A 25,337-nucleotide genomic window follows, 5' to 3' on the forward strand; every position below is an offset into this window, starting at 1 on the left:
TTGTAAATCTATGGTAGCAGTCAGAAAAGCTGTCATTGTCTACACTAAATAACAGTCTACAATTTGTAGAGGAGTGAAGGGGACAGAGGGTGAGGAGTATCAGGAGAGCCCAGTGTGGCTGCCAGGTTGTGCCTTGTACTTGCTTGTAGGGTGTTTCAGGGTGTACCTGTTTTATAGATGTTACTTGGATGCCTGTAGGATCCTGACTGTCCCAGGAGTAACAGCTCTCCTTGTTGCCGGATTAGGTGGAGAGTGTTCAGTGTTGTTATGAAGTGGAAGAAACTTCATTAGAGTACTTCTGAAATACCTGCTAATAATGTTTCATGCTTATTGTTGGGACTGTTCATGGTGTTAAAACCAGTTGATTTTATATATGGAAAATGCTGCTAAATTGCATTACTTCAGTTCTGAACACACAATTCCAAAGTTGCATAATCTCTCTCCCTTCTTTTTTTTTTTTTTTTTTTTTTTGAGGGCGGTATAAGAAAAACGACGAAATTACCCAGAACTAGTCACATCTCCATGGCTGAATACCAACTACTAGTTGAGCCAGATCCTGGGGATGCTAACGTTTTTTATCCTTTTATCTTTACTGGATCCCACTGCATCTTTATCTTAAATAGTTAGAAACTTTATTAGCATGCACACATGTATGTATATTGAATTTTTAGAGAGGGAATCTTTTTCCTTGATGGGGGGAATGATTTTGCAACGGGATAAACTGAAAGCACTTTTAAAGGCAGCTGCTTTGCAGAGAATGAAATCTCAAACAACCCAAAAGAGAAGCTGTGTAGACTCCTGGGAAAAGTTAAAATGCAACATATTTGACTGAGGCACAAGCAACAGATTGGATAGGGTCAGAGAATCAGAAATGGAAACAGTCCAAAACTCTCACTCTGCAATGTTATACAGACATCATGGAGATCAATAGGATTCCCCAGAGAGCCTTACTTGAAGTAGGGTTGCCCAGACGGTTAACAAGGTCATACTTGTGCATGAATCATTTTCATCTTTATTACTAGTAAGGAAAAAACACTGCATTAAAAAAAAAGGGGGGGGGCAAAACAAACAAACAAAAATCCCAAACAAACAAAAAAACCCCAAACCCACACACTCAGAACCTTTATTCCCCAATACAAAGGCAACTTTCCTTCCACTTCTGTCCTTGAAGTCTCTGGAGTAAAGGGACTACTGCTGTTACTCTGGGCAGGCAGACCTTTGGGGCCTGTTCCTACACATTTACTGAAGAATTTAAGTACATAGTTCCTATTTCAGATCACCTTTTAAGATAAGTTTTTTAAGGTAAGACTGGAGAGAGAGTTTTGAAACAAACTTTGGTAGGACTAAGTTTTGATTATAGGGTTGTCCGAGGCAGAGATTATGGCAAGCTGTGTGGGATAGCAGTTATGGAAATTGTAGGCCAACCAGAGATGGAGGGATGAGGAACAAGGGTATCCAGAAACTAGATGCATTCCTGAAGAAGCCTATCCTGCCTGCCTCCACGCTCCTTACAGATGACAGATTTTTCATGACACTTTCCCCAGGTGTGAAATTATTCCTCCTCCTTCTGTAGGCTGCGTATAGGAGGATTATGGGTGGTCGACATTTAAAAAAACTGATTGGAAATGGAGACAAAAAAGTGTACTGAAGGCCAGATAGACTTGCTGCAGGACCTATCTCTGCCCTCTCTGTGTGGAATTAGAATTGCAAAGCCTGATGCTGTAACGCCTAAATGGAGATTTTTCTGTAAATCAAGTGGTAAGGTTTCTTGCTTTTTGGGAAGTGATATGTGCACCACAGCAGAAGTATGTGCAGTTTATCAATAGGCTACAATAATGACTGATTACTCCTTGTCAATTTAGCAGTTCAAATAAAACTATTAATATGGCAGCATACCTAGAACCTGCAAACTCCAATGTAGATAATGGTAAAGAGATCAGGGTCTAATTGCATAAATGTGTTAACGAGAGCCTGAACTTCATAGAATTTGAACTCTAGATAAGACTAATTATAGGAGTGAAATAGGCACATGGAGGGTGAATTAAGTTTATTGCCCAGAGTAACCCAGCAGGTCAATAGCAGAGCTCACAGTAGGATTTCTAAAAGCATTCAAATTTTGGAGGAAATTCTGGTTAGGGAGAAACTCTGAGCTCAGTGGTTTGCTTTAAATAAAAGGAACAATGGGAGGTTACTTAATTTGGATATGTAAAGTGCCATTTAAAAAAATAGAATACATTTGAAAAATAAAGGGCTTTTTAATCTGAGAAGGGTAAAACAAGAACTCTGAGGGCTAGCCAGATAGTTTAAAATGAACAGCAAAGCACGTATTTCTTTTCACATTAAAAGTGATAAACTAATGAAACCAGTTAGCAAGGGGTGTAGCAGATCCTTCATCCCTAGACATTTTCAGAAAACACTGAAAGCGTTTCATGAAAGACAGGTATTAGCTTTGTTCTACTTGGCTCTGTAAAAGAGTAAGTAGGCAGCATGCTATGCTCTCCACTACCAGAACTGGGTGGTTCTTACAAGTACAGCACTAAATTTTAAGATCTAAACCAACAAAAATTCTTCAGCTATCCTGAGTCCAGTTCCAGGAGCCCTGACTATTTGGCTGTGAAAAATCTAACCTAAGCTCTTACAAAGAAATTACCCAAACCTGAATACTCTTGTATTTAAAAAAAAAAAAAAAAAAAAAAGTTGGAATTATAATCAGTTTTTTTGAAAGACCAAAACCCGAATGCACCTGTAAATGACTCTGTACTTCCTGTTTCATCATGGACTAGAAGAGGAACAACCAAATCACTATAATACAAGGCAGGCTAAGTTTCAAGGGGGGAATTTTGTTGATTTTTTTTTTTTTTTTTTTTTTTTCTTAAATCCAGGAACTACTGGAAAGCTTGCATGGATGTCTGAAGGAGCGAGATTTTAAAAAGGTTTACCCAGCATCTTTCATGTCAGACTCGTATCTAACATGTGAGAACTCCGCATGTGGTTCAGTTTAAAACACTCCAGGAAATGAAAATAAATGCTGAAGAAAAATGTCCGATAATGCAGCATATGCTAGAACGTGTTTATTCTTAGGGGTTTTTGAAGTTGTATCTGTTCCTGGTGTGCCACTTCTGGCTGGTGGATTCTGCCGTCTGACTTTTCAGGAACAGTAATAGTAGTAGTGGCTATTTTTGCCATTTCCTTTTCTGTAATCTCTGTATTCAAGATGTTATGTTCTGGTCTATCCATTTCATGGAATATAGGTTGCCTGGCAGCATGTATCAAGCTACTAAATTTTATTTTACTTGATCTTCCTTTTCACATTTAAACATGGGTAGCATGGACTATAGCAGTTTTCTGTTTAGTTTTCCTTTTAACAAAGTGTTTTGTAGCTGACATCCGAGGAGTCTCAGAGTTGCTCTGGGTTTGTTATGGCTAAAGCTGCAGAAGTGAATCCAAGATAATTGTAGTCCTCAGGATAGCCATTTTATTAACAGAATTAGCTTCATTAATCTTTCTAATCTGATGATTAAATAGAGGATAAAACATCATCAGAGCAAGACAAAAACTATGTTAAAAAAACCCAACACTATTAAATGGTATCTAAAGATCTTATTGTAGTACTTTCTATAGGAAAAAAAAAATAGAACCAGAGAGAGAGTGTTCCAATGATGTTTTCTTCTGGAAATAAAAATGCTGGTTCCTCTGGCAGTTTTTTAGAAAGGCACATAAGATAGCATTGGGGGCTACATTTTCTGTCAAGTTTTTGAGGTATTTTTTGCCAATTCTGGGTATTTGTTCAAGAAACCAAAAAAAAAAAAATTAAGTGTTTTGATGCCATTATTGAATTTACTTTTTTCATGGATTGAATGATTGAACATATCTAATATTAATAATTTTGTGTGATTGAAACTGCCACATTTACTGGCAAAATGTTTATCTAATACAAGATTTTAGAAATGAACTTTTCCTTTAGGAATGATATTGCTCTTTAGATACTGGACTGAGACTTGAGAGGTGCATCCAGTTCCCAGTCTGTTATAGACATCCTTATTTAAAACCCCAATGTAGAAAGGGTGATGGACAGGGAAGTTGGGGGCTCAGAGGGGTTGATGCAGATATGACATCATTCTGTGTGCACTCTGTGTGTGTGCTCAGTATGGAAAAGGACTAGTGTATCTGCACGGCAGCCAGTTACTGTAAATATGGCTTGCAGGTGCATGTGTCACGTAGTGTGAAGGCAGAATGAAGTCTTTCATTCTAAACTGAGCAAACATTTAAAAAGATGCATTTTTTTAAAAAAGCAGATACTTTTGCAAGTAACTCCTTTCTTCTTCCAAATTTCTTTAAAACTTAACTTTTAGCATAACTTGAACAAACTCTCTGAATTGATGCAATTCTTGGCAGGCTGTAAGTAGGAGAGCTATTTCCAGGAAGGATACTTTTGTTTAAAGACTTGATGCCAATTCTGTTTTACTATTGTGGTTCATGTATCATGCAATGTTTATTGTAATGTCAGTGTTTGTTGTAAAGCAGCTCAGGTTACAGATACATATGTGAAAGGACATAGAGAATATTTGTGTAGAACATACTTCTTCCTTCCAGCTTCGCAACCCAGAGAAGAATGTTTATTTGTAATTCTTCAAGCTTGTGTATTCATGCTTTCATCTTGGTGCTTGAGGAAGAATTTTTTTTTAACTGGGAAATAAATATTTTTGTCGTATTTTTGCAATCTCCTTCTGTTTCTGTAACCAAATTTAGATAATTCTATAAGGTGACTATTCCTTTTTTTTGTTTCTATTTCCAGTTTCTTTCCTCAGAAATAGAGGGGTATATGTGGTGAACCTGAATGGGAAAGTAGGAGACACATTTTTAGAAATTGCATTAAAGTTACTAAAAATTATCAATTATAAGGATATCTAAACAGAGACCTTGTATTTTTTAAAAAATTATGAGCTTGGAATTCCCTGGATGAATAATAAAACCTCTTAAGTTAACATTTTTTGGTGTCTTGATTTAAAAACTGTTCCAAATGTTTTTTATTACTTTTTAAAAGCTTATCCCTTATGTTAGGAAAAAAAAAAACCCAAACTGGTCTTTTGACATAGCAGGACAGCTGAAATACTAATGGGAAGCATTCTAAGATATAAGAATGAGGTTAGAAGTAGAGCAGCATGGCTCTTTTTCCAAAATAGAATTTATCATTTTTGAGTAATTTTAGCATAGCTTTGCTCCTGAAATATTATTTATTCCTGTTGTTTGCTTGTGACAACTTCATGCCACTTCTGAGCTGTATATATATTGTCTCTGTATGTTCCCATTCTCTTTTCCCTAGGTCCTTTGTTCTTCTCATTCACTTGTGTTTTTTAATGGAAGATATTTCAGTCCCTGTGTTATGTTATTTCATCAGCTTTCTTAAGTTCTGCCTATCTGAAGTAGTGTTCTTTGTTTCTTGCCTCATGGTAGTCCACAGGGCTGTTCCTCTTTGGCACTACCTCAGAGCAGCTTGGCCTTCTGGGTAGTTAGAGTTCAGCCCTCTGACGTTGTTCTTTGGCCTTGGGTGCCAAGATGAGACTTGAAAAAAAAAAAAACAACTGAGGTCAGTCACTCTATGTGGTGACTCAGTGGTCTTCAGCACTGCTGACAGGTTGATTATCAGCCAAAATTTTGTGAAGGGTACACTAAGGTAAACTGCAAAGTAAAATGGGATTTTTGTCATGTTAAAAGACCAGTTTTGCACAGAAAGAGGAGCAGCTTGGATGCTGGGGAATTTTCAGGCAAGTCTTGATAGGTTCTACAGGTGTTTCCTAAAATAAGATATTGTTCATTTTCTGGAAAATTGGGGGAAAGAGCTTAGTAATTCATAGTTACTGAGATCAAAGATGCCTCTGGGCACACCTCTAGGGCTATCTAAATTGCATATTCTATAGTTTCAGCCACTTTAGTTGGGGGTGTGTGTGGGGAGGGAATCTCATTCGCATCTAAATCGAATTGACAAAATAGAAGAGTAAGAATTTGCCAGTCAGAGTTTTTCTTCCATCTGCTGATGAACTCTGGCTTGCAGCTGATGCCGGCGTTGCACATCAATAAGCTACTTAAAGGTTCCAGCGAGTGTCATCAAAGTACAGTTTGTCCATTTGCAGCATATTGAAACAAGCTGTTTCCTTCCTAATGGAGGACTAATTTCTATCGTGAATACAAATGGCGAGTACATTTAATGTGCCTTTCAGATAAGAAAGGCCTTTCTCTTTTCTTCCCAGACAGCTGAACTGAACTCAAACTCATAAACAGTAGTTGTTTTAATTTATTTATTTTTTTTTAGTTGGAACAAAACCTAGATTCGTTGCTAACTGGAACAAAGCTAGCACAGCTTTACTTACAAATGAACCTGAAATAGAACCGAGCCAAAGTGGATTCAGTTCCCTGCTACTTTCTTTTAACTGACTAATTGATGATTCTAAGTCAGTAGGATCTCTCTCGGAAGTTACTAAGAGGTGTTGCGCAGTAGTGTTTGAAAGACTGAAAATGTGAACCTTTTGTGGGAAGGGTCTGAGATCAATGCTGAAGTGTCTGCCCAGTTTGCACTGAGGTTTCATGTAAGGTATATTTATTTTCTAATAGTTAGTCTGGGAAGATCTTCACTCTGAGGCAGTTGAGACCTTTATTCAAGCCAGGGTGTTGTTGATATTCCAAACTTCTGTTTTAAAATACAGTTGGTTAATAGGCAAGTTCCAGAATCTTTTTTACAGAGGACTAGAATAGGATTAATGGGTGAAAAACTGAAGGGCAACTTCACATCATCTAAATATCACCATTTCCTAGTACTTATTTATATCCTACCTTTGGAGATTTTTTTACCTCATTTAGGAAGGATTTGAATTTATGCCACCTCAGTCTTGGATCTTCCAACTGTTAATCTCCCTGATTTTTGAGATTGAAAAATCAACATGGCTATTTCCTTTATTTTTCGTGTGGTAATGCTGTGTGGATATTTCCTACTGTATACTGTCTTGAGTTTCCCAGAGTGTACCTGGCAGGAGGAGAGTGCAAGAAAGGAGCTTTTTGACCATAAAGAGAAGAAAAATACCATATGCTTTACAGGAAATAGGTAGTGTTACTTTGATATCTTAATCTGTAAGACTTCACACAGTAAGTCTTACTTAAGTAATTTCGCTATTTCCTTACTTCCCTTAAGGAAATAAGGAAAAATGTATGCAGTGCACAAAAACTGTTGTATATGACCAGGAAAAGTACCAGTCAATCCTAAGGTCCTCTGCTTATCCATGTACTTACTCTTCTGCAGATAGCTATTTCATGATGATTGTCCAAAGTGTTGCAAAGGTGTCTACTCAGGCGAAATATTAGGAGAAACTCCAAATATCTGTGTGATTAAATCATCATGTTTGGGTGATTCCTGAGACTGAACAAATGTGCCAACTAGGAGTTTGGCTTAGGTGTATGAGCAAATGGTTATCTGAAATTGTACTGTAGTAAAATAATTTGACAGCATTTATCAGTTTTTAACATGTAGTAATCAGCTAACTGTGATGTGCTTGCAGTCCTGATTCTCTATTTGGCATTTTATTCCTAGGTGTGTAGGTAACCCCCTCCCTTCTGGTTACAGTTCTGTAGCATGACATTTAAAAAATGTCCATAAGCCAAAATGATAAATGCGTTTTAAATATTTTGTGACAGCTAATTACTTCCCTATGGTTTGGAGAGTGCCACTGCATTAGTGCATTAAAGAATACATTTTGAAAAGCCTTGTGATGAAATTACAGGTCAGATCTTACCACATGATGCAATTCCTTTATTCTTAAATCAAATAACCATCTGCTTGGGAAAGTGATTGTGCTCTTTTCTTTAAATACATTTAGCAGATGTTTCAAGTGAATGGCTTTATGCAGACTTTTGTTTTGTAGGTGATGTTACTGTCCTTTCACTCAGAAAGTCTAGTTGAGTGTTGTTCAGCCAAACCCAGCTCTTATTCAGCGTACTTCATGTTATCTCTGGGCTTGTATAGGTTCTTCATACTTCATCTTCATTACTGTTCCTGAAATAATGCAACCTCCATTTCTAGTGTGGATACAGTTATAGTACAGTGAAAATGCACTATGTAACTTAGTCTTATGAAGGCAGGGGAATAAGCCATACTAATGGAAGACATTTTCGTCACCAGAGTAACTGTACTGGGTTAAATAAATCAAGAAAACAGAACACACACATGCTGGAAACACTCATGCTGGTATGAGTCTCCATCGACCTGTTCAAGTACAGAACGCCCTGAATTGTTAGTCTAGGCAGCCTCATCCCTCAAGGTTATTGACTTCTTTTTCCACTCATGAAGAAATTTCTCTCTCATTGATTCATTTCCCATTCTCATGAATTCTGATTTTAGGTGTTTAGAAACCCTAACCAGTTTGGGCATATAACTGTTAAACACCTTAATAATAGTTAATACCTTGTGAAGGTATCACCACCTGAAGCTTTCAAGAAAGTGAAAATACTGTCTTCCTGTCTTCTTGGTTTCGTGCACTGACCCTTCAGTGGTCATGCTGCTTGATGCCTTTGCAGCCGTTTGAACTGCTCTGCTGTCTTGCGGCATGTAAATACAGCCATTTGTCCAAGTTCATTTTCTGAACTCTACCAGAAAATGAACCATGAAGACCCTAGTCCCAGTACAGTGGTTCATAAAAATTGTTCTTCCTTGTAATACACAAAATGAGTATGTGACTTCTGAGTGTGCAGGTGTGCATGCTTGTGCACAAACACATGTGCATTTGTATGTTACCATGCATTTAAAAATGTTCCTCCATTGGTGCCTGGGAGGCCTTAGGTACCATAGATAGTGGAAGATCGAAGTGGTATCACACATGATTCAGGACACTGCAATTGAATATCAGTATGTGCTATATTAAGTAATGGAAGGATTCTTGTTTTAGAATTGATTTCTGAATACTGTGGTTATTTCAGCTGAATCTTGTTTTTTCCCTGGCTGCTTCTGTCTGTATTATGTCTGTGCATGTGTCTGGCATTGGAAAGTGTTTGATCTTTTCTGTAGGTCATCCAAGATGTTTGATTACTTTTAATGATAGAATCCCCTGTGGACAAAATTTCTTAACTTTTATTTATATCATTGTGGTCAATTACAATGCGGCAAGCTGTGTTATGTTTCTCTGTAATTATAGTAATCAAATATGTAACATTCATAATGAAAGGCAGATCTGTGAACTCTGTGGCAGTGCACTGACTCTGAAAGGGACCTGCTTCCTTTGGCCAGAAGACCAAGAGTCTGTGGGGGAAAAAAATCATGGAGGTAAACAGAGGTTCTAGGGAAGCTTTCTTGACGTGTTTTCGGGGCAATTTCTTTAAAAGTCAACTTCACCTCATGTAATTAATGATGTAACGTGAAATCTGTTAATTTTCAGATAATATGATAAAATAAAATTTTCTCAGCTATTTTGCTGACCTTACGTAGCCTATTGCAAAGCTGTCGATTTTAGGTGAGCTTGCTAGGGATTCAGGCGTGAGTGCTGGGGGAAGTTTGCAAGTTTAATCTTACCTCTAGCTGTTGTTTAGGTCAAAAGTTTGCTTCTGTTCCAACAATGATGGTGGTTTTGAAAGTTTTTAAATTACTTGGTCTGCAGTCATTTTGACTATACTGAAAAGTGTCACTATTAATGTTTTATTTTCTATTAAATAAGTTAAAATAGGTACTCTATTAGCTATTTAAATTGAAGCAGAAAAATCTTGTGGTTAAAGAACAAAGACCAGCACAGATTCTGTCTCTAGTCATTTTCTATTAGATTACAACTGTTCTGATTTTCTCATGCATTTTCATGGAAATAATATTTTATCAAAATTGGAAAAGTAAATGCCCCTCAAAACAGCTGACCTAACCCCCCCAACCTTTGCAGATATCAGCTCTTTAAACACAATCCCTTCCCTCCTCCTTTCAGAGAAGTTGTGTGTTCAAAGAGCAACTTTTTGTTATGCTGCGCTCAGCAAGAGTTAATACATACTGACTTCTCAAGTCCTATATGACTCAAATAACCATCTGCAGTGACAGATCATGGGCTTGGAGGTTTATGCTTTAAGCTATCTAAATATCAGATAATCCTAGAACATCACAACAAGAGGTGTAAAGCAGGTTTTATGATTTAATTGTTTCTGTTGCTTATACAGTCCATTTAGGTTTATACTGTTGCCAAAATCCTAAACAGCTTTGTGGTTGAAGATATTTTGCTGTGTTTCATATACTGTCTAGCTGAGGAACATCAGAGTAAAACTTACTCAACCTTTATGCTGTTAGGAAGTTCGGTTATGGAAAATGCATTTTTCTAGTCATTTTTATATTTCAGATCTGAGACTTATGTCAATGACTATCCTTAAATTTCTCTCGAGAGACAAGTTGGTGTTTAAATGAGTACAGTGCACCTAATCCTAGGTGACGTTCTTGTGTTGGAACATAGGTGGCTGATGGGCTCTGTTATGATCAAATAAAACTGATGGTAATGGAGCACTGAGCCACTGAAGGTAGTGGTTTATCACTTGTTTACAACAGGCCTCAGTTTGCTCCATAGGGCACACAAAACCTCTGCTGGTGCTGTCAGCTAGTGTGAAAAAAAACACACCCAAATGTTGATGGAATGATTCAGGCTGTACAGTGGTCAAGAATGTAAAATCATCTTCCTATTCAAATATGAAGCATCGATGCAACCGAATAATTGCATAGCATATTCTAATCTTCTTCATCCCTATAAGATTAGAGAGAGTGTGTTGTTTCCTTAGCAAAATCTTAGTCTAAGAGAATTCTGTCCGAGTTTCATATTTTTTGGAGTGGGAATTATGTCTTGCACCTGAGAGGAGGAAAATAGTGAGCTTCTAGATGAGCTTAGGACTCAGTTTTTCAGAAGAACACTTAGCACTTAAAAGCTTGCAAAAAACTAACCTTGAGGAAGAGCTGATTTATTTTCACAATCTTCTGCATATTTTGATTAAATTTTACATTAGTCCAGAGTTGCCCAAGGATTGTGATGCTTTGGAAATGCTGCAGAGAAATATTTCGGCAATTTTTTGTTTGATATTGTTTTTATTGATGAGTATGGACTGAATGGAAAAGAAATTGCCTCCTAGATGTGTACCCATTAAAGTTGTTTAAAAAAAACCCAAAAAACCCCCGTAGTTGGACGTCTCTGATATTGCAGGAAGACAGGATGTGTATTGCTTGACAAAGTGAAGCTTAGCTGAAGAACAGAAGAAATGGCCCAGTGGGCAGTCCAGAGACTCCCAAGAGACCAGAGTTCAGTTTTTGTTTAACCATAGACTTCTTGTATGACTTTCTGGCAAGTCATTTAGTCTAGCTTGTGCCTTTGAGAGTATCTCATTTTACATATGGGGAACTGTCTCAGAAGGATGTTGAAAATAAAATCCATTAATGACTATGAAACTATATAAATGCCTTCAATATGCTGAAACTTGGCCATGGTTTCAACACAGGTTTTTTTCCTCTGAAAGTATGTCTGGTTTTATGGATGGTTGCCTTTTGTTCCCTGAAACAGGCTCCTAATATGCTTTATTAATGCCTGGAGTTTTTCAAGATCTGTGCTGCTTTTCAGCAATCATTGTATTCATCTCAATACATTGCCACGAAGGATTATTTTAGCAATATAGTAGTTGTTTAAAGTACCTTTACAATTAATCTTACTTGCACCTACTAAAACTCTGTATTTTAACAAAAGTCACAGCAATAGCATGGGCCAGTAACAGGATAAAATGCTTTGGTGATCAAACATTTTGCTCAATGATAGTTGTTACATCTTTTGTTGCACGTGGAGAATGTGGTGTGTATGTGCTAGGCATATATTTTGCAATGTGTCTTGCTTACAGCAAAGCTTCTCTTGTATCAACTCCTCTGTCCCATCCCTAGTTTGCATCTTGCCTTGTTCCCTGTTGTCCTTTTGAACAGTCGTGTGTTTTTAGATATCTTCTCATAGTGTCTCTCTGCTTGTATAAATGCTTGGCTGCATTTAGAGAGAAGTATTTTTAGTCAGAGAAGGGTCAGAATCAGAATTGCTGTGATCAGACTGTTTCCGTTGCATTCAAGGATGTCTGTTATATTTAGCTGAATTTGGCCAGTCATTCTGTTTCTGGTTACATATGACTAAGGGCATTTGGTGAAAAATTCTGGAAACTTTAGATTGTGCTGTGTGTATCTTTTGTTATTTATAAAATAACACTGCATAGTCCCCACCTTCTTCTAAGTGTAGTTTAATGTGCAGATTGAAAGAAAAGGCATGTAGTTTACATTCTAGTAATCTGACTGTTCTGGACGTATTTATACCACTGTGTTTCTAAGCATTGAATTAGAAACGTTTTATGCAAAATTAGAATTAAATCAGTCATTTTCTTTCCATACTTGCTTTGATACATGAATGATGAAAGACCTGAGAAGGATTCCCATCAGTTTAGGGGATTCTGCTATTTTGGGGGTGTTCTCTTTGTATGTAAGGTCAGCTGAGGCAGCTGAGCTGCCAGCTTCTGGCAAAAGTACTAATTCATGTGACTGATAAGACTGTCACCATAGGTACTCACTGAAATGAAATGTGAGTATTTTATAAATCTAAAAATAAGAATATGTCCATTTCATTCTCATTGGTATTAGAACATTTTAAGACTGAAACATACTTTCTTTGTAAAAGAGACTCCCTTTTATAAATAGTTCATTCTGTTTAGAGCATCATTCTGAATCAGTTCTGAATCAAAATAAGTAAGCAGCATTTCTAATAAATTTTATATGAAAACAGTCCACTTGATGTGTAATGGAAACTTGGGTTCAGTCCTCCAGCCTTTTTCCTAAGTTACTTCCAATGTTGTTTGTACTTAAATGGGCAGAACAGAGATTTTGTGATGATGGTCACCAACTCCTCCAGATGCCTGAGTCTTCTGCTGGAATGGTGTTGGGTTTTTTGTATGTGTGTGTGTACACTGGGTTTGAAACTGCATAAAGTATTTTACTGAAAGCTTAACCAAATGGTATATAGTACTGATACAAACAGAGCATTAGGTGTGCCTGTCTTTAATGCAGCCATCTGTTGAGTGCTATATCAGTTTTTCAAAAGCCTCCCTCAGCATAGACATCAAAGTGTATTCATGCACCTGTGCCTCTGATCTTCTAATATTTTTCTTATTTAAAAAACTGCAAAGGGAGAGGAGCAATATTTCAAGATCAGTAGCTTTATTTAAAACCGAACACCCCCCCCCCCCCCCAAAACTCCCCCCCAAAACTCATGTTGCCAGTTCAGAAATTGTTAAAAATGACTTTACTTAATATTCAACACTTTATTTATGGAAAAACCCTCAACCATGCTTCCATTTTCCTTTCCTCTGAGTAACCCCTGGCCTTGCTAGCACCTATTTCCTGCCTCATCTATTTACAGTACAGCTGCTGAGACAATTTTCTTGATCCGTTGGTCCGATGACATCAGCCGGACCTGTGAACTCCACTACCAGTTCACTCTTGAAAGGCACAGAAGTGTTTTTGTGAGAAGCTGGTTCATGGAGGGAGGAGCTTGTATCACCCTGATAGATTCAGCAGCTGTGGCCCAAAAGAGGGAAAGAGATGAGGTGCCCCTCTTTTAAAGGTCCTCTCAGGTGATGAGAGGAACCTGGAGACAAAAAAGGTGGCCCCATGAAGCTGCCTGCTGAATGTAGACAGGCGAAGCCTGGCATAGCCTGGATGTTTTGGTGTCTCCTTCCTTTCCTCATTTACTTGCTAATTGGCAAAGATAACAGATTGGTCTCCCAAGTTATTAGTGTGAATTGGTGATCTCCAGATTATCATCTCATGTTGGCCTAGTGCCACAGCCTGATGTCATTCACGACTTAGGAGGCAGCTCAGTGTTGTTTGCTGACAGGGGTGAAGCAAGGCCCACCTTCCCCTGTTGCGGCAGAGCAGCATGACGTGGGAGGAGGAGGGCTGTGGTGGGGTGGTAGAGGAGGTAGCCTGTTCCCAGCCACAAGCCCCATGTGCAGTTGCCTCAGTGTAGCAGAAATGTCAGGAAAGTTCTGGGGTTTCTGCCTGTGGAGAGCAGGGCTTGGCTGGACTCCGGTCATGAGGCATGCTCCCTTCTTTTTGCCCTGCATCCGTTTGGTCTGGCACCGACAAGGACCCATAGTCCTGCTGCTTTTTTCACTTGGGGGAAGAAGGAGCTTTTTGGGGCACATCTCCTTTTCCCGTTTTCTCACCTGCCCTGTGTAACCTGATTTGGTACACAGCAGGCCTGATCTCATCAAGTCCCGTGTAAGTGTCAGGGCCCAGGAGGCTGCAATGTCCCTGTCTGTGGCCCCTGGGGCTCCCCCCACGCTGCCCAGGGCCCAGGACCCCATGTCAGCCCCCAGGGGCTGTCAGCATCTGCCCCAGTGATGCTGCAGCACGGCTGGTCTCCAGCTCCTCACAGCCCTGCCTTGCCCAGCCCTGGGCTCTGCTGAGCTGGGCCTGCCTGCAGGCCCATATCCCAGCCTGGCCCTGGCCCTGGCCCTGGCCCCGCCCCCATCCCTAGGGAGGTGCCTTATGCCCAGGGCTGGAGCTGTCCTTGTGCCTCCCTGACTGCCCGCTCCTGGCTGGAGTGGTGGGACACAGGACAGGCCCTGGCAGACAAGGCCCCCTGAGGCACCCTGGCAGCGGGCATGAAACTTGATCTGTGTGCTTTACTTACTAAAATAGACTGAAAATATAGTATTAATGTACATCATGTCACTTCACTTGGTCTCTGAAATCATGTGACAACTGCTATGTGACAGTAAGAGCTATTGATTGCATAGTGGTTTAGTTACAGTTTAATTTTTGAGAGATGGGTGGCTGCAAAAACTGTCTGTAGTGTGTGGGTTACCATTAAGATACTCAAATCCAGCAGTATTTAGAGTTGCTGATGAAATGTTTGGTAAAATACAGGACGATTTCTAATGAGCTCTTCATTGCGGTGCCTAAATGTACAGGAGTTTATTCCCACAGCCCCTGAAATCTTCAAGTACAGCAGCTTGATACTGAGCACTTGTATTTCATGCTGAGTGAAGGTGATCTCCACAAGAGCAAAGACTCCTTAAAATCTATCGGAATGGTGCAGAAATAAACAGTTTTTGTATTTTAGAATAAGGGGATAAAGCATGTATGTCTTTCTCCCAATGGGGATACAAAGGGAGTATTATAAACACGTGTTAACCGGCTGTACGAACTGTGTGTGTTCATTTCCCCTGTTCTGTGACCAGAGCTGATCTGTCTCGCTGGAATCTGAATAGGTCACAGTGTTGTTTTTCACATTTGCATAGCTGGGGTCAGTATAAATTACAGTAAAAAAAGTTATTCGATACTACCACTTTTTAACTTTCTTCCTTGTCTCCTTGGAAATAGTGGTTCAAATGTATGGCAGAACTTTAACAGTGCTTTAAATATTTTGATTTGTAAAATTCACTGGGTTCAAGCTTTCCAAGCGCTAAGGGCACACACTTCTTTTTTACTTCAGTGGAGGTGCAGGGTCCTCAACACCTCTTTGCTCTGTTGGTAGTGAACTGTAGACCTGCCCATGTGTTCTGCCTACACCTTAGCTGTCACAAGTTCTGGAAAATTTTGTTTCCTGCACGTGCAGTCACTTGCTTTGGGAACCATTCTAAGTTTTTTTTCTAATTCTTTTCTTGATTGCAGATTGACTTGGAGCCAGAAGGGAGAGTGTATGTCATCATAGACCTTTCAGGATCGTCAGGTGAAGGTAGGGCCTTTCAATATTTTATCTTATTCTTTCATGAATGGAATCTTCCAAGGGCCTCTGCAATGGGAGTGTTAGAGGAGGTGCTGTGCCAATATCCTCTTAAATCTGTATGAACTCAAGTTAAAAAGAACACATTTTGATGTATCTGCCTGTGAGTCAATGAGCAGTTGCAGGTCATCTTACCCTGTTAATCACCGATGGTAACAATACCAGCTGAAAGGACAGTAATGACATGAGAATAGTTTAGTAGTATTAATGTCCAGAAGAAACTTCCACATTCTTATTTTTGGAAGAATACTAATCATTATGTAGGTAGAAATGATAAAATGTCAAAGTTGGGGAGAAGAGTTTATTTGCTTTTTAAATTATTCTCATATTTGGTATTTTTCCACTAAATGTTTTCTTTTTCAAGTAATGACCAAAACATTAGAATGATAAGAGGTGTTTTCATTTTTATGACACAACAGTTATATGTTGGAAGAAAACCAAAGAAAGATGGAAGAGAAATATCTATTAAATTCTTAAGATATTTTTGTGCTCTTAAGTGGGAAGAGAGTCAGGTGATATACGGTGGGAATAAGAGAATTTATGAAGAAGCAAGTCTGTGTATTTTAATCATGCTCCTGATGACAGCCTGACCTGCTGAAATGGTCTAGATGACTGGTTTGGGTTTGATTATTTTAAATTATGTCCACTGATCAGCTTTCCCCAGTAGCTCATAGAGTTCCACTAGAGGTTATTGTTGGTTCACAGTACATAAAGAAGATTCACATAAACCCTGACAGGAGCTGAATAGAAAATGCTATGAAATGAAATTATTTTGCCTGGTGCAGTTGAGAAACAGCAGAAGAACGTGTTTGTATTTCTGTTCTTTGTAATGAATTGTTGTGCTCTGACCAATTACTAACAGTAGCTTGCAAAACCACATATTGCTATAAATTCTGTATTTTAAAAACAAAGCAAACTATTATTTAAACTTCATCTTATAGCCACATTTCGCGCCCACATAAGATATGCTCTGCCTTTTTTTTTTTGTGCATATTGAAGAAAATATCAGATAAATAGTAGTTTCTACATATCTTGCTAATTGGCATGCCAGTGATGGAACTAAAATGCGGTTAAAGGCATTGGTGTGGTTCTGTCATAGGGCAGGTAGATGTTCTTCTAACATTCCATTGATAATTGATACCCAAATGAGCATAGTGTTACTATTCCATCACAAGATGCATTCAGGTGTGTCAGACTGTCAAAAGGCAGGAAGAATGGTGTTACGTTGTACTTCAAAAGTTCTTTAAAACTCTATAACCTTTTATACAGGAAAAGAAAATATGCCTATGGTAATGTCTCCTATATTATGTGGTGCATTACCCTCTGACACTTGAAAGGTGCTTGGAAAGAAATTCGCAGAACTAGAATTTGTGTCATTGCATTAGCGTTGAAGGGGAGCACTCAAATGGGAGCAAACCACTGAGGGGAAACAGCTTTTGAAATGCTGTCTTATGGGAAGCCCTTGGGAAGACAAAGAGGCTTTAGTTAGGGTGAATTTGGTGGAACCCTGGAGAAGTGGGTGTGCTTATAAAATGCAATAGAACTTGCATAGTTTTAGAGCTTTCCCATACAATTAAATAACTGTGGAAAAGTGTTGTGTAGAAGTATTGCAAAATTTTCTAGGGAAGTTAAGATTTTCCTCATGAGGAAAATTGGACCAGGTTTGTACAACAGGTCATAAACTGTTTTTATGGTGTTTTGTTAGCGATGTTATGAAATCCTATTTTTAGACTGCTTTATTAGGGCTGAGGCCTAGGTAATTTTGGATGAGTCTTTTCACACTTCACCTTAGTGGAGCACCTAGCTTAATATAATAACTGTATGCATCCTTCTGTGGTGATTTGAACACTTAACCCACACAGAAAGTAACTTATTCTATATGTTTCAAAAAAGCCTATTTCATTAGTTCTATGTGTATACACATATACAAGTATGTATGTAAATAGAATACATCTGCTATGTATTTCATGCATTTCAATGGGGCAGTTCACTGTAGTTGATCTGTATTTGTTGACTATAGAAGGAACATAAGATTAACGTTAGACTAAATGCATGACTTTTGAGTGGCTAGGGTTGGTTGAGGTGATTGCTACTCTTGACCTAATTTGTTAACCAGGATCTTGTTTTTGAGCTCTAGTCTTCATTGTGAATAGCAACAGACTACATAGCGTTGTATGTACACGCTGTGCAAATGGGTATCACTATTTCGTCTCAAATTCTGGAGGGGAAAAAATTGGCAATTTATGAAAATAAAAATACCTGTAGCAACAATTTTAATTGGAGGAAGCAATCATGTTGCATGTTTCTCAGTTAGCAGTATTTAAAAAAAAAAAACAACCAGGCAATAAAAAAACCCCTCAGCCATTGAGGTATTGTCTTGTAATTACGTGTACTGAAAATTGGACTTGTTTCTTCTATGTGATATATGCAGGTTTCTAATTATCAGCAATCAATAATGTAACTTCAGTTATTTGGCACTTCTAAAAGATTTTTAAGATAGATATCCAAATTCTGTTTTAGTATAATTTGACTTTAAGATTAGTTGAATCCATTAATATGCAGAGAGCTTTGTCCTCTATTAAATTGCCTCTAAGAGGCAAAAGTTCTAATTTTCCAAGTGAGCCCTTATGTGAATAAATTGATATATAGATTGGAAGTTTACATATAAAATCCTAAATGGTGGATAAAGAAGAATCATTCTCATTAGTAGTATATTCTCAATAGCTTTAGTAAGCTTTTACGTAATATTGACATAAGATGTTGTTACCATATACCTCTTAAAATTCAATTGTCCGTTAGTTCCAGCTGCCAGATTGCTTATCCCTCTGCACTGTCTGCACTTATGTGGCAAAACAATGAAAACAGTTCATTGTTATAAGCTGACTTCCTCAACAAAAGTACACAATTTCTCTTCCTCCTTCCCCCTCCTCTAAACTAAATCAGTCATGGACTTTTCATCACTTGTGTGACTTAGGTGTACAGAAAAGATGGAAGTATGGCAGATTACAGGGGGAGGTCAAGAGTACTCCTGCCTCTCCCTGTCACATTGAGACAGACTTGAGAGCCGCCCTTAGATATCAATACTGGCATCTAGCAGTATTTTTATGTGGAACTGTAGGAAGGAGGATTGAGCTGTTGGCTTTGCAACTGACAATTTTTTTCCCATTCTAAAGACAAGCTACAAATCCATGGGAGGTTATAGAGCTGTGCCAGCTTCTCTGCCACTTCCTATATTGTGAAATTTCTTTCAGAAGCCGCCTGAAGGAGAAGCTCTGCTTCTCCAGCAGTAACAGTGCACTTGTTAGGGGGCAGCCTGGAAACCTAAGGCTTTAGACTGCTCTCCAGTGGGTATCTTGTGGCACTGCCAGCTCTCCCAGTGGACCTCAGGAAATTTGGATTTGTTCTGAAAACATCATTTCCTAGAACTTGCTCCAATTCAATTCTAGTCTTTGAAGCAGAAAAAGGTTGGAAAACACAAATGCTAAAGTCTGAGAAGTGGAAAGCAAACTACGTAAAAAGCGCTTACAAGAACAACAACAAACCCAACAGGAACATTTTTATCATCTTTACACTAATCCTGTTTTGGAGCCTGCTTATAGCTTCTGAATGTTCGTTCTGCACTGAGAGGGAGGGTGTGTAACTACTTATTTTAGCAATCTTTTGTAAATTCTGTAGTAGGAACTGTCTGGCCCACATACTGAAAAGAAAATGGTAAATGAACTGTTTATTGTGTGGAAGGTGATGTTCTCAAAATTTAGGAGTTAAATTTTTCTGCTAAAATATGGACATTCCCTTATTATGCTTTCAAAACCAATTCTGCAAAATACTTTAGCATGCTTTGCTGATGTGGACATAGAAAGAAGGAGAGAAAACAACTTTTAAAATAGATTTTTTTAAAAGTCTCCATTTTAAACTATGTAACCAGTATTTCCCTAACACCTGTGATTCAGGTTTTTACACTTGCTATGCCAAAATTGATCTGCAGGGTTTTTTACCTTCTGTAGATTTATTTTATTTAAAATGGCTCTGTGCATTCAGAGTAAATATGTATTTGTGTTTCCCATTAATGGAAATAGCTGTGTCAGTGGAAACTTCCCAAATGTAGATAAGCACTAAGGTATCTATTCCCAGGCTAAAATAACTGCAACAGTTAATCAGTAAAGTTCTATTTATAAAAATATTTGTTTATAATTTTAATACTTTTATTGGATTTTTTTAAAGTGTTGACAAATAGTACCTGTCCACTCAGAACTTTAAGGGATATTTTAAAAAACAAATCCCTGTGGTCAAACAAACAAATGGAGCTTCTGTGGACCTGACACGGCATCCAGTAGTATTAGTTGGAAATTTTTGCTTAATTTCATTGAGCCACATACTGTATCATAGGCGAGCACACAGGATCTTTAAGAATAAGTGTTTCTGATAACTTGCTTTTGGGAGACCAGATCAAAATATGGGGGGTGGTGGTGGTTGTTACTCTGCCAAAATATTTTCAGACTTGCAAAGCATATAATCAGTCAATTCTGCTATTAACCAAACATCTGGTGACTCCACTTTATATATGCAGTTATAAGAAAACCAAAGTTTATAATAGACTGGTGTTTGTAAGAAGTAATTAGCTTGGGAAAGATCTATCATATTAATTTTCTGTTACTTCGCAAAATGGATCTAATGATTGCATGGGTTTTTAGTCTTTTATCTTCAAGTTCTGCCAGGGCTATGGAGAAGGGTGTATCTGTTTATCAGTCTTTCAATGAACTGGAGACTATAAGACATGCTGTCATTTATTTCTTCAGTGCTGCTTATTGTCCAAGGTCATATTGATTTTCTGTATTAATTCAGTGTTGCTGTAGCATCTGCATTATTTCTAGGCTGAAGTGCACTCTGACTGTTTTATTGACATGCTTTGGCAGTGTTTTTTTGTCTGTTTTGGTGCTTATAGAGTTTCGTGAGTGAAGTTTTTTGAATGATTTCAGAAATACTTAAGAGCTCTGGTGTAGCTGATCAAGATTCAAATGCAGGCTGAAAGTTGAAAACATAACTAATATGATGACACAAAGATTCAATTTATAATTTGGAATAATAGATGGCCATCAAGTGGGTAAGAGAGGTAGATTGCCTGAGGAATGATTAAAAACATTTTCAACAAAGTCAGTTTTATATAGACAGACAGACAGATGCTGCTGTATTTAAAAGCTTATGACTTCCCTGCTGCATTTGTCATTGTAGATTTCTTCTTTCTTTGGAATTATTGGTTTATGTGAGACAAATGTATACAGTTACTTATGGTAGCTTTCTACCAGTTTACAAATTAAGTTACCATTTGCAGTATGTCAGTATTGAATCAACTGTAGAATAACTTCAGAATAACCTTGACACATTAGTATTTTTCTTAACTATTTATTATAGGTAACGTAATAAAAAATTAAGAACTATTCAAAACTTTTTCTATGTACTATGTCTAATCACTTGTAATGATTATTTATCATTTTTAGGTATCCCAATTTGCATTATGCAATTGTCTTTCTATACAATTACAGATTCACCATTTTAGAGTGGGCAGTTGAATTGCAAAATCTACCACAGCTCGTGCTGGAGGTGGTACGTACTGCAGAAGGCAGCCTGTTGGAAGTTCTCCGTTACGTGTACAAGTTATGTAGTTACAAAATATTACATTTTCTAACACATTTATCTTCAGATTCATCTGCTTGTAAGATACTTAAGTTTCACAGGATGAAGAACTTAAGGTGATATTTAACAATAAAACCTGTTAGCTGAAGTCATGGCAGTATTTTGTGAATGCAAAACATTTTGTTTAGGTTGACTATTTGGCCTTTTGCTTTGAAATATCCAACAAAGAAGTTCTTAGACTTCTGACTACATCAGATTATGTATTTAACATTTAAGTAAAAATATATGAGTTTAGAAGAGGTTTCCCATTTACTTGAAGGCTCTCAGTTTTGCAAATACAATTATTGCTGATTGGTGTATGTTATGGCAGAAGTTCTGCAGGAAAAAGGAAAATAGTATCAGCAGAAGCAGGGTGTGCTTCTTAATGCCATTTTTATGTCTCATACTTGATAAATCTATAACATAGATACAGCTTGTTAAGCAGAATATCCACAGCATTTGTTCCCGGGATCCAACTTGAGTAGAATCAATACAGTAAGAAAAAATGTATTCGTATTCCATGTTGTAGCATCCTTTTGCAAAGATCTGTTAGTAGAAAATACCCCACAGATTGAAAACTGTCTCTACATTTCCTAATGTATCCATTTGTCAGAGCTTTTGTTCCTTAGACTATTTTGTAGTTGTTGTCGTCATCATCATTAATTATGCTTTTTATGCTATAAGGGCCCAGAAAATGAAATCTGGTTGTGCTAGCTACTGTCTGAACAGAGAACAGCAGAAGGTGCTTACCCAGAAATCTCAAAGTCTAAATGACACACATACAGGAACTAGTCTTTCTGCTTGGTTGTTTCAGGAATTTGTGTTAGTGAAGCGTGGTGTTTTCTTTCCCTAATGTCTTCTATTGCAAATATTGACAGGTTGGAGGTTTTTTAAATTATCTCTGATTGTTGCCATTTTGGGACATTCATGATGCTGTTGAAAGATTCATCAGGCAGACCATGAAATAGTTTCTGGTAGCCATCAGCTGATCTCGGGGTGTTGAACAGGCTATGAAAGAATGCTTGTTTGTTCAGAATTTCTAGTATATGACTAGGTAGAGAGACTGCAGCTGAATATTCTTGCAGTAGGTGGAAAGCAGCTCACCTCTTTCTAGAAACATTTCTCAGTTTTTTAGATGGTACAAATTGTTGTACCCACTGATACATGCCTTCCATCAGGATGTATCTCTAGCCCACCTTTGCTATTCTTCCTGGCAGTAGCATCTCTCTCTAAAAGAAAGTTTCAAGTTAATCACCAACTTTTCATTGCGCGTAATTGCATTTTAAGATTTTTAACACAGGAGTCAACCTTCTTTATTGTATTAGTTTTGTCTGTGCTGGTTTAACCGCTTGTTTACAAAGGCTACCTCTTCTCTAGATTGTTTGTTTGTTTTTTAAATGAGAATGGGTGGAGAACCTATTGTATAATAACCCATGCACTTATGGTAACCACATGGAAAAGGAGAGTAACAGATAGCTTCACTGCAGAGACCTTCTTACCTCTTATTTTGCAACCCAGAGTTTATTGAGCATTCAGCACAGACACATCCTTACCTTCGTCTGTATTTTAATGTCTGAGAGGAAGCTGGTATGTTGGAAGTGACTTAGGAAGAGCCATATAGAGTCTGGGGAGAGGTAAAGGTGGAGTCAGAGTGCGGTGCCCTTGGGGGGCCCCAACAAGTCTCTGCAGCTTCTCCAGAGCTGTAGGTGGAGTGGAAAGGATCTGCGCAAATGGATCTGTTGTGGCATTGGGGCAGGCAGTCTTCCAGGGATAAAATGTAAAGTATCTGTGAAGTAAGGAAGCTGTTTGCCTGGGAGGCTGTTTACCAAGACTTAGCAAGCCACATGAACATTATATTTTTAGACTCAAGGCTGTGTTTTTTTTCTGGGAATTAAAGTAATCTGAAACTATCTGAACAGGACAGTGCTGAACTGGTTTCTGTCTTCAGTCACTTGGCTCAGGTAGGTTTACAAATTAGAGCTCTTTCACAAATGCAGCTCCCCCTGAAAATTCTCAGGAATATCGTGTGCTCAGGGAGGTAGGGTTTGAAGCGTCCATATTGTGTAGCTTTTCTCCCTTCCCAATGTAAAGCAAAATATCCAATCAGAGAAAGAAGGCACACATTTGTTACTTTGCTCTATTCAGTCTCAGTAAGGAGGACTCTGCTTCTAAAGGCCTCATCTCATGTTTTTATTCATAGCTTGGGTAAAGGTAGGTCACTACAGTAGCTTTTTGGTTTTCCTTCTATAGACTTCCTTGCTTTAACAGAATGAGAGCAAGCAGTAGTGTGTGAGCCAACTTCAAATGTCACCAGAATCTTTGTTTTCAAAACTCATTATGCAGTGTATCAACTGAGAACCTTTGAAGGTTTTGTTTTATGTAGGTAGAGTTTGGGGGATTATTTTTTTCCCCTCTCAGCTTTTTATTGCTTTAGTGCCAATAGATCAGCACTCATTCAGACCACAAATGAGGAAAAAGGGTAAAATCAAAGAAATAAAAGAAGCTTAAACCGATTTGCAAAGTTTTCTCCCTCTGTTATGCCTTCATTTTCTCCTCTTAGGAGAGAGAATTCATAACTATTACTAATATGTCTTTTCTCTTGGGTCTTACTTGGTTTAATCTTAAAATACCTCTGTGCTGGTGTGGATGCTTATTACAAAAAAAAAGAAAATTTTTTTTTCTAGGTTTGTTTCTTTCTCTTCTTGGAACTATTCATCTATTTTATGACTGTGTTTACAACTGGAAGAAATATTTGCCCATCCAGATCTTGAGTTTCTAGTTTGTTTATTTAACAAACAAAACCCCAACCAAATAACACCCCCACCCCCCACCCCCCCCAAACCCCCCAAACATTGCATTTTTACTAATATGAAAACTGGAAGGTTATGATGCTCAGCCAGACATTTCACCTGTTGGCAGCATGGCACCCGAAAGCAGACATTTGTGTGTTGTTGCCCAAATGACAATAACCAGAAAGCCTGAGGGGAGGAGCTGTCAAATAATAGTGTCAGAGTCCACATTAAGTTCTTTGCTCTTGCAGGTTAACCCTGACTGCAGTAATGGCACAGGCATTTGGTTAGGAAAATGAACCTTACAGGCTAACTGTTCAAACCCCAAATTCTTTTTAAAGATGTCAGTGCAAACGCAAAGCAGCACTTGGTGACAATTCATTCTGTTGGTGCATGATCTTTTTAAATTGCACTGCTCAAAGAAGAGGTTCTCCAAAGGGTGCTTATGTAATTTTGACTTTGTGTGGCAAATGGCTGCATAAGGAACGTCTCTCCATGGATTTATAGCCATCCCTTGGATTGCGTCCAGTTAGCTGATTGAACATGTGGTAAGCATTGTATGTTTGTAATAAGCCCTTACTGTATAAAGCTGGCTCAAGCTTTTCAGGCAAAGATCGATGACCTTTTCTTGGCAGGCTTCTAGCTGTTTGCCAAAACAAGTGCTTCGCAGGGAGCAAGACACTGATGGAAGATTTGGTTTAAAGGTGCCTTTGTACTGTATTGTAAGAGTTTGTACTTGTTTAAGGAAAATTGCATTAGACTGAAATAGAAAAGTGATGAAGCTCGTATACATACCATGTTCCAAACTGCTGTCCCTCTCTTCTCCATTTATGTAGTAAAAGCTCTGATCTCCATATGCTGTTTTTTTCCTAACAAAATTGTACAAAGTCTTTGGAATAAGCATGTTTAATTTTACCACTGCATATGCCTAGTGTGTTTTTTTTGAAGAAAACTGGAGAAAAGTATCAAATTAAAAACTATAGTGGTATTTTCATACATAAGTGAAACACGAACTAGTAATAAGATTTGAAATAGAAATACATTTTTGGAAAACTGTATATGGCTAACTATTTCATGA

General features: G+C 38.0%; 1 protein-coding gene across 2 annotated transcripts in view; it reads left to right on the forward strand.

Moving 5' to 3' along the window:
* The window catches only part of PRKCE (protein kinase C epsilon), a 300,197-nt gene that overhangs the window by 85,977 nt on the left and 188,883 nt on the right, over positions 1 to 25,337 (forward strand). For both annotated transcript variants that reach the window (XM_069800306.1, XM_069800307.1), the window contains exon 2: positions 15,689 to 15,752. In XM_069800306.1, the coding sequence (XP_069656407.1) occupies positions 15,689 to 15,752 (64 nt within the window). The remainder of the gene's footprint in view (positions 1 to 15,688; positions 15,753 to 25,337) is intronic.

This window comes from Haliaeetus albicilla, chromosome 13 (assembly GCF_947461875.1).
Source record: "Haliaeetus albicilla chromosome 13, bHalAlb1.1, whole genome shotgun sequence".
In the NCBI taxonomy this organism is placed as follows: domain Eukaryota; kingdom Metazoa; phylum Chordata; class Aves; order Accipitriformes; family Accipitridae; genus Haliaeetus; species Haliaeetus albicilla.